At 28.1% G+C, this 15,144-nt stretch overlaps 1 protein-coding gene across 3 annotated transcripts in view; it reads right to left on the minus strand.

The window, feature by feature from the left end:
* Window positions 1-364: 364 nt before the first annotated feature.
* LOC129975238 (uncharacterized) overlaps window positions 365-15,144 on the minus strand; it is a 126,524-nt gene continuing 111,744 nt past the window's right edge. For 2 of the 3 annotated variants that reach the window (XM_056088275.1, XM_056088277.1), the window contains 6 exons: window positions 13,434-13,592; window positions 11,894-12,092; window positions 10,889-11,079; window positions 8,706-8,811; window positions 6,039-6,188; window positions 365-1,166 (listed from right to left, as the gene is read on the minus strand). In XM_056088275.1, coding sequence (XP_055944250.1) covers window positions 1,042-1,166; window positions 6,039-6,188; window positions 8,706-8,811; window positions 10,889-11,079; window positions 11,894-12,092; window positions 13,434-13,592 — 930 coding nt within the window. In that variant the 3' untranslated portion in view covers window positions 365-1,041. The remainder of the gene's footprint in view (window positions 1,167-6,038; window positions 6,189-8,705; window positions 8,812-10,888; window positions 11,080-11,893; window positions 12,093-13,433; window positions 13,593-15,144) is intronic. The other variant, XM_056088276.1, reaches the window with a different exon arrangement.

A 15,144-nucleotide genomic window follows, 5' to 3' on the forward strand; every position in this document is an offset into this window, starting at 1 on the left:
AAGCTAACAAAATAAACTGTATAGCTAATGATATAAAATGGTTTATGTAATTAAATAGAAAAAAAATTTTGATTAAAAATTTATTTTTGAAAAGGATAATTGTAAAAATTCTTGTAATTATATTTTTAAAGATTTCATTCATATAGGATTTTATTTTTAGCAAATGATACATTTTTTTTAACAATGTTAGTGTTTCCAAATTATTTTAACTTTTTTTTTTCCCTTGATAGTTTTCAATATTACGATTTTTTAAAAAGAGTCATTGAATGATTATTATTGTCTAATATGGGATGTTTTTTAAATGCTTGTGCTGCATTAATTAGATATACAATTCGAAATTCAAACGATATATAAAACAATATAATTATAGGTAAACATATTTTATTTTGCATAAAACACAATGAACAAATATCCACCATTGAATTTTTTTTTCTGTTGACACAAATTAAAAATCAGCACTTGAATGTTGTCATTCCATGGAAAAATACATCTAAGAAAGGATTTTATCCTATATATTACAGACTTCATTTCGTCAGGTCTTCCACTATCTTACAAAACTGGATGCAGCAGTTATATACATTATTAAAGAAAATAGCACGAAAATAATTTTCAATTCTGTCGAATGCAATATAAAATTCCAAGTCTGTATAAAAATGTTTTTCATAAAAATTTGGACAGAACTATATTGAATGGCATTGTTCATAGTTATGACTTGTTAAAAGTTAACCATAGATTATTACATTGGAGAAAAAGAAGAAAAAAAATCAATATTGTCTTTGCCGAGAGCGAATCAGAACAGACATTTTCTATGTGACAGAAATTGTCCTCTGACACTTGGAATCTTCGAAGAAAGTTGTAGTGTTGCCATTCACATGTTCACAAAATCTGGGTAAAAATCTAGCTTTCGGTAGATCGCCAAATTTTCTATTAAGGCATTTTACTTTCCCGCCAACATGATTGGCGCTGTGTGTTTGTTGGCGACTTACCAAGCACTAGATTTCGATCCAAATTTATATCGTCTTTTATCTTGGCTGGTTTTATTCAACGCCATTTGCTGGCGTACAGTTCTTTGCGTTGATAATATCCATAATGAGCCGGGACTTGGCGAAGTCGGCCATAAATCCTAGAATAATCATCCTCGCTGGAGCCTGTGTGACCGTCCGATTCTGAAAGGAAAAATATGGATGTAATTATGAGGTTACTTTTTAGCAGGCGCAGCAAATGACAATATTCTTTCATGGAATGTATCAAAAAACGCAAGCATACTTTGGATATCTATTACATGAAGAACACAAACTTTATTACGTGTATCAAATAGAAAATTGGATACATTCTCTTTCAAGGTCTACTTTTAACTCGTTAATTCTATATTTTATTCTATAAAACATGTTTCACATGTTCCTACAAAAAAGAAGTCTATCATCAGTTTGATCCAATGTATATTATGATTTAAAACATGTTTTATGTATTCCCACAAAAAACAGTCAATCATGAATTTCAAACGTTGTATATCTTATGATATAAAACATGTTTTGAAGAGTTTTTACACAAAAAATCTATCATGAATTCGGTACTATGTCTTGAAAACTCAATGTTTTCTCTTCGTCTTAAATATCGTGTTTACCAGAATTATGTCAGGATATTAAGTCAATTAAATTATTCAATTAATGCGTAAACCTAATTAATTAATTACTTAATTTTGACATTAATTAAATATGAATAGATTTGAGTCACAATATTTTAGGCTATAAATACGAGATAACCTTTTCAAAATTATTTAATTTATTATACTAACAATAGATTTTTGCAAAACAAGCATTTAAAAGAAACAAACATTTAGATTATTAGTTAATCAATAACAAAGTTTTAGATTCGAGGATTTGTGTATATGTTCATGCCTTATGTTCTAGTTCAGTTCCGTTATTTAATTCTGAATAATTTAATAACTTATTAATAAAACTATTCATTTAATTAAATTTTTTACTAAAAACAACTGTAATCTTTCTACTTTTGAGTCAACAAATAATAAATTAGACTTAAGTTCTTTGAAAAATATCATTCATAATTCTTTTTTTATATTATTTTTGTTCATGACATTCCTCCCCCCCCCCTTTCTTTAACATAAATGAAGAAGCAGTTAAGAATGTTAATAATTTTTGCTCTTCTTAATTTTGTTCAATGAAAGTTCATAAATATCTTACATATTACTCTTATAAAACAGCTCGATTTGAAGATAGTTCAATATTAAAATAGGAATAAATTAAAAAAATTACAGATGCAGTAGCGTTTACATTTTTTAGAAAATGAAAGAATAAATATGAGGAAAAAGTACGAATACATGGAGACGAAGAACATTTTAAATTTTAAGAATATATATATATACATATAAACATAATTTTTGAAGCAGAATCGTGGCCGAAGACACTTTCGAATTTTAAACTTTGGTTTATTCTATCCCGGAAGGCATGATTTATGTACAAGCAGAAGCGACGAGGACATCAATACAGATAGCACAAAAGCGAAATGAGGGAAAACAAATGAAAGATTTATCCCTGTGATTATATACTGTGAGATTTTGATAAGGATTTCTCGACATGTGTCGAATTAGGTAAGGGAATTGTAGGGATCTTTTAGAAGAATTTGTTTAGGTCAGCAATTTTTTATCCCTTCACTTGGAGCGTGTGAACAGACGACCTAAGCATTTTTACAAAGCTTCTGTTGAATTAATTAAATAGAAAAAGTGGAATGGGACTAGCAAATAAGAGAATATTTCAGAATGAATTTGATATGGATTAAATTAAACCAAAAGTTAGGAAATTAATTAGGATTAAATTAAATTTTAAAATGCAATTATATATATATATATATATATATATATATATATATATATATATAAATATTATATATATATAGTATAATATGCAGATTAATAAATTTATGAACTGAAAAGAGTTTCCAATGCAATGTTAGAATTTGAATTATGTGTGGAAATAAAAAAAATAGTTTTAATATTGTAAATAATAAAATATTTTAATTTTGAATCGTCGTTAACAAAATAACCTTCAGGGATCGTCGTTAACAAAATGTACAACATGGTTTTTACAATATATTTTTCTTTTCTGATATATATATGAAAATTTTGGATTTATCTATCTAAAAAATAATAAATATAGCTCGGTACATTGTATCCGATGACATGTATATTAATTTCGAATTTTATCTAGATTATTTATTTGAAGTTAGAAAAAGAGACTTAGAGTGTATGACCAGGGTCTAATTCATAATTAATTAATAATATTTAATGGGTTTACCTTTAGCTAATTTAAGTAAATTGATAGTGTAGCTCAAAATAATTTATATGCCTCACAAATAATTAATACATTTATAAAAAACGGAGAGTAAATTTTATAAAATATAAATGAACATAAAACAAAAATTAATACCTTAAAAGTGTATTCTTGTGAGGAATGTAAGAACATTTTTATCAATTGGCAACCCCTTATAATTGGTTAATCTACTATATACAAGCAGAATTTCAATCAACCTACAATTTACAACTGAAATAAATTCTCAGTACATTATTTAATGTGAGATTGCTTGTAATAACAGAAGGTATAAAAGGGCATTTTTAATTTAATGTCATTTCTATCTTTTCCTTTTCAAATTGTTTTCCAAACCAATATATTCAACCGATTATATTTTTGTGTTTCAAAATTGATATTCATTTGGCAGGTTATCAATCAAAAGCTTAGAAATCAATCTAAAGCTTCTACAGCAATAGTAAAATATCTCACAAAAAAACTGGGTTTTTTTGTCTGGTTGTCCGTTCTTCTGTCTGTGAACAAAATAACTCAAAAACATTTTGGTTTAAAGGATGGAAATTTGACGTATGAATTTAAGACTAAATTATTAGTTTTTAGAAAATTTTGAACGAAATCCATTCAGAGGAGCTCTGTTTGTCTATTCAAGTAAAAATAAATTCGATAACGTCAAAAAAACACAAAGAGCTAGATAGATAAAATTTGGTACACATATTTAGCATCTAAAATGTAGATTCTTAGGATTGCTTCTCTATCGGCCTGTACTTTCGCATTCATATAAACGCAATAGTTCGTAAATGTAATGATTTAAATCGATGAAATTCGATATGTTATGACAACAACAATAGTTCTGTGTGAAATTTTGGTTTCAATCGGACGAAAAAAAAAAAACATTCAACGTACATATTCGCACAATATCTTTAAACCAGCGGGAGTAGTCTCCTTAAAGCTTTCTCGCATAGGCACTAATAAAGGTTTCATAACAAAGAATGCCTTGAAATGGCGTATAATAGTTACGAAACATTAATCTTTGGCGCAAATTTAATATTTTTACTGAATCTATCGTGTCATCCTTGGCGAGTTATTTGGCGATTAAGCCGTGACATGTGGTTATAGCATCCGAAAATCGCGAAAATCGGATCTGTGTTTTAGATGCATTTTTTCCAATCGATTGAAATAAAAATTAGTTAAATAGCTCCACTTGTAGTCACAAAACCCCATACCAAATTCACTATATTTAACTCGTCTCATTTTTGAGTTAAGGTGTTTATATGTTTATTAAAATACAGACCGACAGACGTACAACGCATCATTAGATCTAGCTGACGATTTGAGAGGTGTCTACGTTATATATGTTAAATGTGTGTACCAAATTTTATCTATCAAGTTCTATTCGTTTTGTAGTAATCATGTTAACTTATATACTACCAGCTGGACAGAGAGACCTCCTGTGAATGGATATTGTTCAAGATTTAAAAGAAATCTGCAAATTTAGTGTGAAGACCGTACACCAAATTTCACCTGTCTAGTTCCAAGCGTTTTTGAATTATCTTTGTTACAGATGAACATTTTCCAAAAATGTGTTTTTCGAACGCAAGGAGATCTAAAACGTGGTAGATTCATCAAAATCTCGAGTTCGAATTTTTTGACGATTGGAATACTTTCTCTATACTACATGTACGATAAAGTAGAAAAGCGTTAAATATACATTTTTCGCAAGATAGATTCACAAAAATACTAGATTCATGTCAAATACCTATATTCTATAATTATTGTTTGCCAATGTCATGCTAAGAATTCATGGCTTTACCTAATGTTCATAATTTTATGTGGAAAGATTAGTATAAGACCTGTATTGAAGAAATGCGAGAAAGTTTCGATGAAACCACTTCCATTGGTTAATAAGATGAGTTTATGGTATTCAACATAATCAGCCAACGACCCAAAACTTATTTCAGTTTTAAATTGTAAGTTAAATTCATCTTGCATATTATATATATATATATATATATATATATATATATATATATATATATAATAGATTTTTAATCCTGTCGGCTAAATAATATGTAACATATTTTGATTGAAGTAGAATGCAGGTTCGAAACAGTGAAGAGACTTGGTATTTTTAATTTCGTTTTATTCTATTCCGAGTGGCAGGCATGATTATATACAAGAAAACGCAGCGTGGCTCAAACCAGAAGTAGGAAGAGCGAAAAAAGGACCAAACAGATGATCACTAGCCTTATATAACATTGGATTTCTGGCCAGGCGCCAATTCAATACACGTGTGACCTTTGACACCTTTTGAAGGGTAAAAGTATCACTTTCATTTAATACATAGTACTGAAGGCGCATTATTTTTACAAAGGGATTAATTAAATCGAAAGTGGAATTGGATCACGAAATAAGAGAATATTTTAGAATGAAGTTACTATGGGCTAAATTAAGATAAAATCTTGGAAATTAATTAAATTGGAATTAGAATTAAAATATCATTACATATATATATCGTAAATATACCGACACCTTTGCAGCGAATGGTAGTAAAATTATACCATGAATAATGATGATGAAACCGAGTTAATATGAAAAGTCATGCGCAGTGTTAAATGTGCAGATGAAAAAACGGTTAAATGTATGGATGTTGCTCGGCGGTGAAATGAGAACGTCCATGAGTCCGTGGTTGTGTGAGTGAGACGGAATTGGAATCTGTACCTAAACCGGAATCATAGGGTCTGATGAGACTAAGATAGCTACCACTGTGGGCTTTCCTCAGGGGTGCGTGCAGTCCGGGCATGTGAGGCGCTGGAGGCTTCTTGCCGAACTTGGGAACTCGGGCACTCAGACCGCAGTAGTAAGGATCGTCTGCAAATGCAAAAGAAAATTTAAAGAAACAGCAGTATAATAAAAAAAAAAATATATATAAATATAAACTTTTATTAAATATTTTAAAAATTTAAGTTTTTTATTAAAACTTTTTTTAGTCTATGGAATTGTTTTATATTAAGGAATCCAACTAGGTTAAAAACATGAATTTAGATAAAAATTCCAATTTATTTTTATTTTTAATTTTTTAATTTTCTGAAGTTTAAAAAAAATAGGTACGTTTTTTTTCCAGTGATATCTTTAATTTGTCTCTATGTCGATTAGAATCCAAGTTATAGCGAACTATTGGCACGTAAGTGATGCTTATTTATAAGCATTTAAAAACTTCAGATGCATTTTCAGAAGAACGAGTTTTTTCATAATTCTACTGTACAAGTATCGTTATATCTCAAAAAAAAAAAAAAAAAAATCAAGATATCAGAATGAAATTTATAATTACTGCTCGTTATGTTATGTAGAATGTAATAAACTACGGATTCGATGCTGATTGGTCTCAAAGAGGATTTATGATGGTTTGATGTAAATATTGTTGAAAAACATTCAAAAATTTCATAGATAATTTCATATATTACAAACAAAAATTTTATTTTTACATATAATTCTTAGATAATAGTTACACTCAAGGATATGTTACGCATTGTAATGTCACAATGAAAAATGAAAGACTGCAACAAATGTTTTCCCTAGAACAATCCTAGTTTTTGTAAATAAATACTAAACTTTACATCTATGTTTTACTATTATGCTTTTTCTTCGAAAGCTACATATATATTTAAATAATTTCACTTTTATTTATCATTTTATCCTTATATTAATAAAAATCATCGTATAAACTTTAAAATATTTGTGTTTTTTTTTAAAACTCCTCTCCGAAGCTAGTCAGATACATTAAATTAGATATAGTAGATAGATGATAGATCACACAACATATAACGTACTTTTCTTATCATCTCATTAATGCAAACTATTCTGTTTAAAACATTCAAGTTTTTAAAAAAGCCAGCCATTTTTGATCACCACCTTGTTCCCCCAGATTATTGACTTTTTAAACAATTAATATAGAAGTTAACGATTAGTTATGTCATAGAGATTATCTCTTTGGCAATAGTCAAGCCTATTTTAGCTCTTGTTAAACTTTCTGTGTGACGCTTATTTTTTTAATTTCTTTTACATCTTGTTTCCTCTGACTTAATGGAATGTCACCCTCTTAAAAGCATTTATAGAAACATTTTGCATCTCCATTAATTACTGAAATATTGAATCTAGAGCAATTGTAAAAGCTTTCAATGAAGCAATCTGAAATGTCATGAAACATTTGAATAACGATTTATTTACATTTCATTGTTGCCATTCAGCAATAACTAATATGATAGATTTCTGTACTATTACATTGGCGTTTTATATATACAAATTCAACGTTATTGAAATTATCATCTGCCTTTTTAAATAAATCCATGTGTTCCTTGACAGTGAAAACTCTGCTAAAAAATTCGAATTATTTCTTTAAGGGGTATAAAATGATAATGAAACCATTTTATCAGTATTAATTTTGTTTAAAAAACAATTAAAAATATAATAAAATAGTTGGTGTCTTTCTTTTGTAAAGTTTATGTTGATTTAAGGCGATTTATTTTCGTTTCTCTAGTTTTATTAATTTGTACAGCACTCAAAAAAAAAAAAAAATCAGAAAATATTTATTTAGTAAATTCTCTTTCTATTATTTTTATCAATGAGACTGAAATATTTGATTTATGCAGAGTTGATTGTTTTACAGAAGAATTTGGTTAATTCCTTTTAGATTTTCATCCTTCTTTTGATTATTGAAATATATCACGTGTTTGTTCTCAGAATTTCAAGTATTAATTTAGAAAAAAAAATATTTCGTCAGTTTGGAGTATTCGCACTTTTTGATATAAACTAAGCATAAAATATAATTTTATCAATTGGAGACTCTTTTTGTCATGTGTCAAGTTATAATTTATAATAATTATAGCAATAATAAATAAACAAAAGCATTTTCAAATAATATAAATTCGAAGGTATTCCATTCTATTTTTTTTACATTTGCTTATAAAAAGTCTATATCTTAGCAAGAAAGATGATCAGTCTAATGCAATGCAGAAATTACAATATCTTATTTTTCAAAATTATATTTTAACAACATTTATTTGGAAAAGTATAAAACAAATTTCATAATTATATGTTTTTCATGCTGTATACGATTATATGCTTATTCCATATCTATTACAATTAATTTGCTAAATCTTCGATTGACAAAAAAATAATATTCGTATAAATATGAAGTTACCAAAAATTAGCTGTTAAAATATTATTATATATTTAACTTTTTATTTTATCTTATGATGCAATTAATTTATAGGGTTAAATTTTTTTTATATATAACTTTCTATATATAACTTCTAATTTTTAATATTACTTTATATTTTCATTCGAAATTAGACATTGTATATTAAGAGAAAATAAAAAGCCTCTTACCATATATACTAGGATTTCTGGAGTGGTTATGCATACTATTGTTATTACTAGTGTGTTTGGCTGGTGGAAAATCAAAGCGTTCATCGTCTTTATCTTCATAGTCGGGCTATAAAATAAATAAATAGGTGAATTAAAGAATGAATTATGATCAGATAAAATCTTAAAATTATATATAAAACTAGTAGCCTTTGGTGATCAGTTTATTCTTACGGAATATTAGCTTTTCTGTTTATTATTATGGAAAGCATTTATTTAAAATTTTACCTTGTTATTTGGTAGGATTGTAAAACATGAATTTAATAAAATCAGTTTGAAACAAATTACTAAGAGTGTAAATTAACAAATAAATATACTACGAAATAAATGCAGAAGAAAAATTTCTATTGCTATAAGTTCATATTCGAAGAAAGCATTTTAAAAAAAATTGAATTTTAACATTGTCAAAAATCTACGATGAAATTGTTACATGGAACAATGAAAATAATATGACTTTCTTAATCATAATAAAAACATTATTAAAGCGTTGTTACAATTCTTGTATCAAATTAAATTAAAAATATTTATTAAATTTATAAAAAAAATAGCACGATTAATTTTTTTGTCACAAAATTCATGTAAATATACATAAATAAAAACTAAGAAATACTGAAAAAATATTTAAAAACTGAATTTTAAAAAGGAATAAGTTAATGTTCAGGTTATATAAATCACTTCAATAAAGCCTTGCGTCACTGGACAATATAATGAAAAAAAGTGCAATCCTTTGTCAGAAATATGCGAAAATTCCACTTTCGACATTAGCCATTTTGTCTGCGAGCACGCATCCACCGTAAATGACATTTATAGAATTGTCACTTCACACACATTTCATTCGTTTCACGTTGTTGTGAATAAATTTGTATCTAGTGGCGATTCATTCATCAGTACTACAGAATAATTAGTTAAAAGTTTTGGGCTATTTAGATTCAAAATCTTTTTTTTTATTGTTTCTTTTTTGTTGACAGATTGCATAGATTGCATCTTTTGTTGATTTTTTTTTTGCTCGTTTTTTAGTTGATCAGCGGCCATATTTGTATCTCTAATTCTAATCTTCTAATTTCTATTCTTAACCTATTAAAGGGCCCTTTTTTTTCTAGTCATATTATGTTTAAATATTTTTAGGCTTGAAATTAGAATAAGAAAAGGGATTCATTTAGCTTATTACATAAATTTAATTTGATTAATTAGTTAATTTGGTTAATTAATAATTAAGTAATAAATCATGACACGTTATTTTGTGTGAGATAAAGAACTGAAGCATTTAAGTTTCTGTCTTTCTAAAAAAATTTGTCAGAACTTATGCCAACTTACATAATTTCATACAAAGATTGATAAATTTGGTGGGAAGCATACTTCCCACGGCCTTTGAAAGGGTTAAGATACATTCATGATTTAATTATGCATCCATTTTCCTTTGATAATTACAATGAAAAGTTTTTGGTTACTTAGATGCAAAATCCGTTCTTCAAAAATTGTATTTTTGTTATATTTATTTTTGGGTTTATTTCCCCCACCTCCACTTGTTTCTGAATTGATGAACCGCCACTGTTTGTCTCTCTGATTCAATGGACAAGTCGATGATTTTCTACAGTGTAATAAGAATAATTACAATGAAAAGTTGTTGGCTATATAAATGTAAAATTCGTTTTTTAAATTGTATTTTTGTTATATTTATTTGAAAATTTTGTTTGCTGCCTGTTTTTGAGTTGACGAACCGCTACCGTTTGTATCGCAGTGGATACGTCATTAATTTCCTAAAATATAATAAGAGTAATTACAATAAAAGATGCAAAATCATCCACGTCTAAGTGGCCACATTTGTATCGCTTATCACCATAACAACCGAATGGGTAAGGAGATTGTATATTTCCCGGTAGCCAATAATGGTCACCCATGTGATATGATAAGATATTTTGAATATCAGATATAATGTGGGGGTGAAAAACAAATATTTATTATGTTATTTGTTTTTATCAGTTTCAAAATAATTTAAGATTGTATCATTCAATATATGAAGCTAATTACTTCGGTTTTATTATTTCTATTAACAGTAAAGTTTAAACGCAGAACACGTGAATGTTGCCAAATCGTAGAGAATAATTTCCAGGTATAAATAAAGAGATGTAAGCTAGTAAAATACTGACTGTAGGCACTGGAACTCTCGGTATATCTCTAGGCGGGAGTTTGGGGGGTTTCGGATCTCCAAGAACACCATAAATAGAATTTCGTGACGTGAGGCCTGGCAGGCTGTAGGGGTCTTCCTCGTTGCCGTTCCTCAGAGGGCGCTCGAAAATGCTCGCCAAATTGGGAGCACTTGGACGCTTGGACATAACAGCTGCAAACGAATCAAGCAAAAACTATTAATAAATCAGATCATCTAGTTTCAATGAAGGGCTTTTTTTTTGTGATTAATTAATATAGAAAAAACAGGCAAGACACATTTTTTCTTTTCCTGCTTGGTTCATTGTTGCTATTAAGATATTTCTGGTTTATATTTCTTTTTTTAAAAATGAAATAAATATATGTATATCAAAGATTTGAGTTAGAAATATATATGAAGCATCGTGAAAATGTTTTTAGCATTTGAATTTCAGTTTTTCCCGACTGAAAAGCAACTGGGCAGCTATAAATTTCATTCCAAAAATGTTTTCTTTCTTTATATACCAGTTATCTGCACAACATTATTATGCAACATTTTATATTTCTTTCATTGTGATAAAACAGCAATGTAATATATTGTTTTTTTCCCTCTGTGTGTAATTAGCATTGCCATTTTTAAAGAGAAGTAATCGTTCTAAAGCAACAATAGAAGTCTTTTATTGTAATTTTCCTATGATTTTTAAAAACTGAAGACATTTGCATTAATGTTTTTAAACTTGACTTCAAAATTTTATTTATAATTAATAAAAAAATGAATTAAATACGATGTTTTACTTTTATGCTAATACGAATTTCAAGTGATCAAAGAGAAAAATTCGAATTTATCAAGTTCCACAGTATATCATTCGAATGAACCAAATTCCGTTGTCTGATGTAGAATTATATATACATACAGGAAGTAGTATTGGTTTGATTTCACAGAAAAATAAAGATTTGCAGCTGAAAATAAAATGGAGAGGGAGGGGAATAAGATTAAAGGGTTGTCTTACTGGGCGGCAATTTGGATTTGAGCATGTCGAGGGCGACGATGTTGATGATCATGATCCAGCAGGGCATGTCCAGCACCTCGCTGTTATCCTTGACGAATCCCACAACGCAGATGCATTGCGTCTCAAGCTTCCGCCGGTCTGGATACGCACGTCGGAGCTCCCTGCTGATGTGCTGCTGGAATTTCTTCATGTCGAACATCTGTCGTGAGAACAAATGTGATCAATACCTTCAGCAAACACATACTCGTTCAAATTTCAAAAATTCGGAACATAAACAATAATAAATCATTTTTTCAAAAAAAAAAAAAAAAAAAACTTCTTTAATGTAAAAAAAAAAAAAAAAAAGTATGTGGAAACGAAACCGTAAATGTGCATCTTTTTGAAAATCATTTGCTTAAAATTCAAATAGTTAGATATTAGAAATACCAAAATCGACTAGTCTCATTTAATTTCGCAAGAAATAATTTTGTATTAATTCAATTTGTTTTCTATTTGTTTGATTCATTCAAAATTTAGTAAAAAGAATTAAATATTTATTGTTTTTCTAAGCAAAAATGAATAAAAGACTATGGTTTGGACTCAATCATGATTCTTCTTTTGGGTATAACTTTATATAAGGGCTTCCAGTTCATATATTTTTTTTTTGTCTTAAAATTTCTAAAAAAGTAGATTATTGTTAACTTTTTATTAATATATCATTATTATTCTACATTCATTTATAGCCACCTTGCAACTTTTCTTCCATCCAGATGTCATGTCTGGAGGTTAAAAACTTTGAGTTCAAGCACTCCGTCCACTCTCATACAAATCGGCAATACCACTCATGCCAAAGAATATATTCTAAATTCGGAAAGTAGTTTAAAAAATTATTGGGAAGCACTAAATGCTATCGATATTAATAATGTACATAAGTTGCATCAAGTTACTTAATAAATTTTTTATATTTTGTATTATTATCTTTTTTTTATGCTTCAAAATTAAACTTAGTTTGTTCAAAATAAAGAATAACTTCGTAACTTAAATTCGGCAATATTTTAATTGATTATTTAATTTGTTAACACAATATTACATAGATTATTAACTAACGAGGTTAAATATTATCATTTTTAAATTATCAACTGATTATTTCATCATTTCCTTCAGCATTTTTCTTTTTTCTAAAATTTTTAATTATGAACTTATAGATTTACCAGAAATTGCTTCTTTGATAAGAAAATTAAATAATATATTACAACATCAACTTTACAACAAAAAACTAAATCTACACATGAATAATTCATTTTAAAATAAATTTAACTAAGGTTTCCAAATTCACAATAAAGTCAAGAAGTCCTTAAATTCCGAAAAATGAAATTCTAAACATACAATTTCTTTCTTTTCATCAATACTCTAACCTCGGCTCTTTTTTTTTTTAAAGTCTTTTTAAATTTAATAAATCTTATGAGGACTCAGGTAAGTTTACAATTCTTCAAGGTACACGTTCCTAGAACATTAGAACAAAAGGCAACCAACTGTCCTTCCGCTATTCATCTTCACTTACTTTGACGGGCTTTTCAAATTCCAGCTGTCCTTGTAGCCGCTGAATATCGGCGGACAAACAGCTGTCTTCTGGACCGTTTACATCTTTCGCAAATACTGCGTTCTTACTCGCTCGCTTGATGATGATGTTACCTGCGTCGTCCATCTTGATCTTCACGCCCTAAAACGAACAAATTAAAAAATACGAATTTTAATTATGAAGTAGATATTTAAATTATAAAATTGGCATGTCTTTGAAAATATAGAGATAAACCTATGTTGAGGTTCAAATAACTGCACTATTATTTCGTAAATTATTCATTCGCATTATGTTTAAATGGAAAAATTTGCGCAGAATTAAACAATACGAAATGGCAACGATCTTTCCTTTTTATTTGTGACAGTTGAGATACATTTTGTGTGAGAAAAATACCACTAGATGGCAGCATCATATTTTGGATACAATATCCATATGTATATAAAAAAATGAATGTGGTATTTACTTTTGATATTTCACCAACAGACAACAGCACTGAAGACTGTCAATTCTCATTTTATTTGTTTAAAAATTAATAATTAAGAGCTACATATTTTTAAAAATATTGTTTGATTTTCATTTCTTTCTTTGATTTCCTGAATGCATAATGATGAATAAGTGTGATTCAAGTTCCAAACAGCAGGAACTTTATTTTTCTCCCTTTATAATAAAAGTAACTTTGGTGAAAAATGTTCTATATAAATTTAAAAATACAGCATATCTCAAGAATTTGACATAGAGCTACAATTGCAATCATAAAACCAAATAAATTTCATAAGGGTCTATAATTAAGAACAAAACAAAACAAAGAACCAAATTTCATTTACTTAAGACGTTACGCTTTTGAATCATGATCTTTAAATGCATGAAAAGGTAATGCCAATCTTTTGACGGATTTAGTTCAAAATTTGATATCTATATTTTAGACGTTTAATCTGTGTGCTGAATTTCATCAATCTAGCTCTCTTCGCTTTGTAGATATCGTGTTAAACTATATTCAGGCAGCGTACAAAGAGACTTCTTCTGAATGAATCTCTCAAAATTTTGTTAATTTGATAGAAATTTATAAATTTAATACATCAAATATATATTACATCTATATAGCTCAAACGCGTTTTTTTAGTCATCTTCATAGTCAGATATAATTCCAAAATGCCTACACACACACACGCACGAAAAAATAAGCTTTCTTAGTATAAAATCTTATATGTAAACAAGATTGTAAAATTAATGCTGTTAAAATTTAAAGATATTTTACATTATTAATATTTATTGCAAAGTTAACAGCTTAAGTTTTACACAGGTAATTTATTTGAAAAATTATCCCATTTCAAATTGCTCTACACCTATGAATATATGATGACGTTCCAGAAGTTGATGATTAATAATTCATAATTACCTAAGCGACTTGTCAAAAAATGAGACATCGATTTAAAAAATGTATCACGTTTAAAGTATAAAGGATGATTTTACCATTTTTTTTTCCAAACTGCTCTTCTATCAATATTCAGTTAGCTCCCCAAACCTCATCCCCCACTTTTCAATTTTGTACTACTGTGCTCGTTAATGATTTGCATATAAATTGCCTCTCAACTCGGTGGGTGAGGCTCTCTTCTGATGCGGCAGTCTAGACTTTTCGAGTGAAATTTGCATTTCAACATTTTGCCGCTACTATCTGACTGTAAAGCCGTTTCAG

This window comes from Argiope bruennichi, chromosome 7 (assembly GCF_947563725.1).
Source record: "Argiope bruennichi chromosome 7, qqArgBrue1.1, whole genome shotgun sequence".
Lineage (NCBI taxonomy): Eukaryota > Metazoa > Arthropoda > Arachnida > Araneae > Araneidae > Argiope > Argiope bruennichi.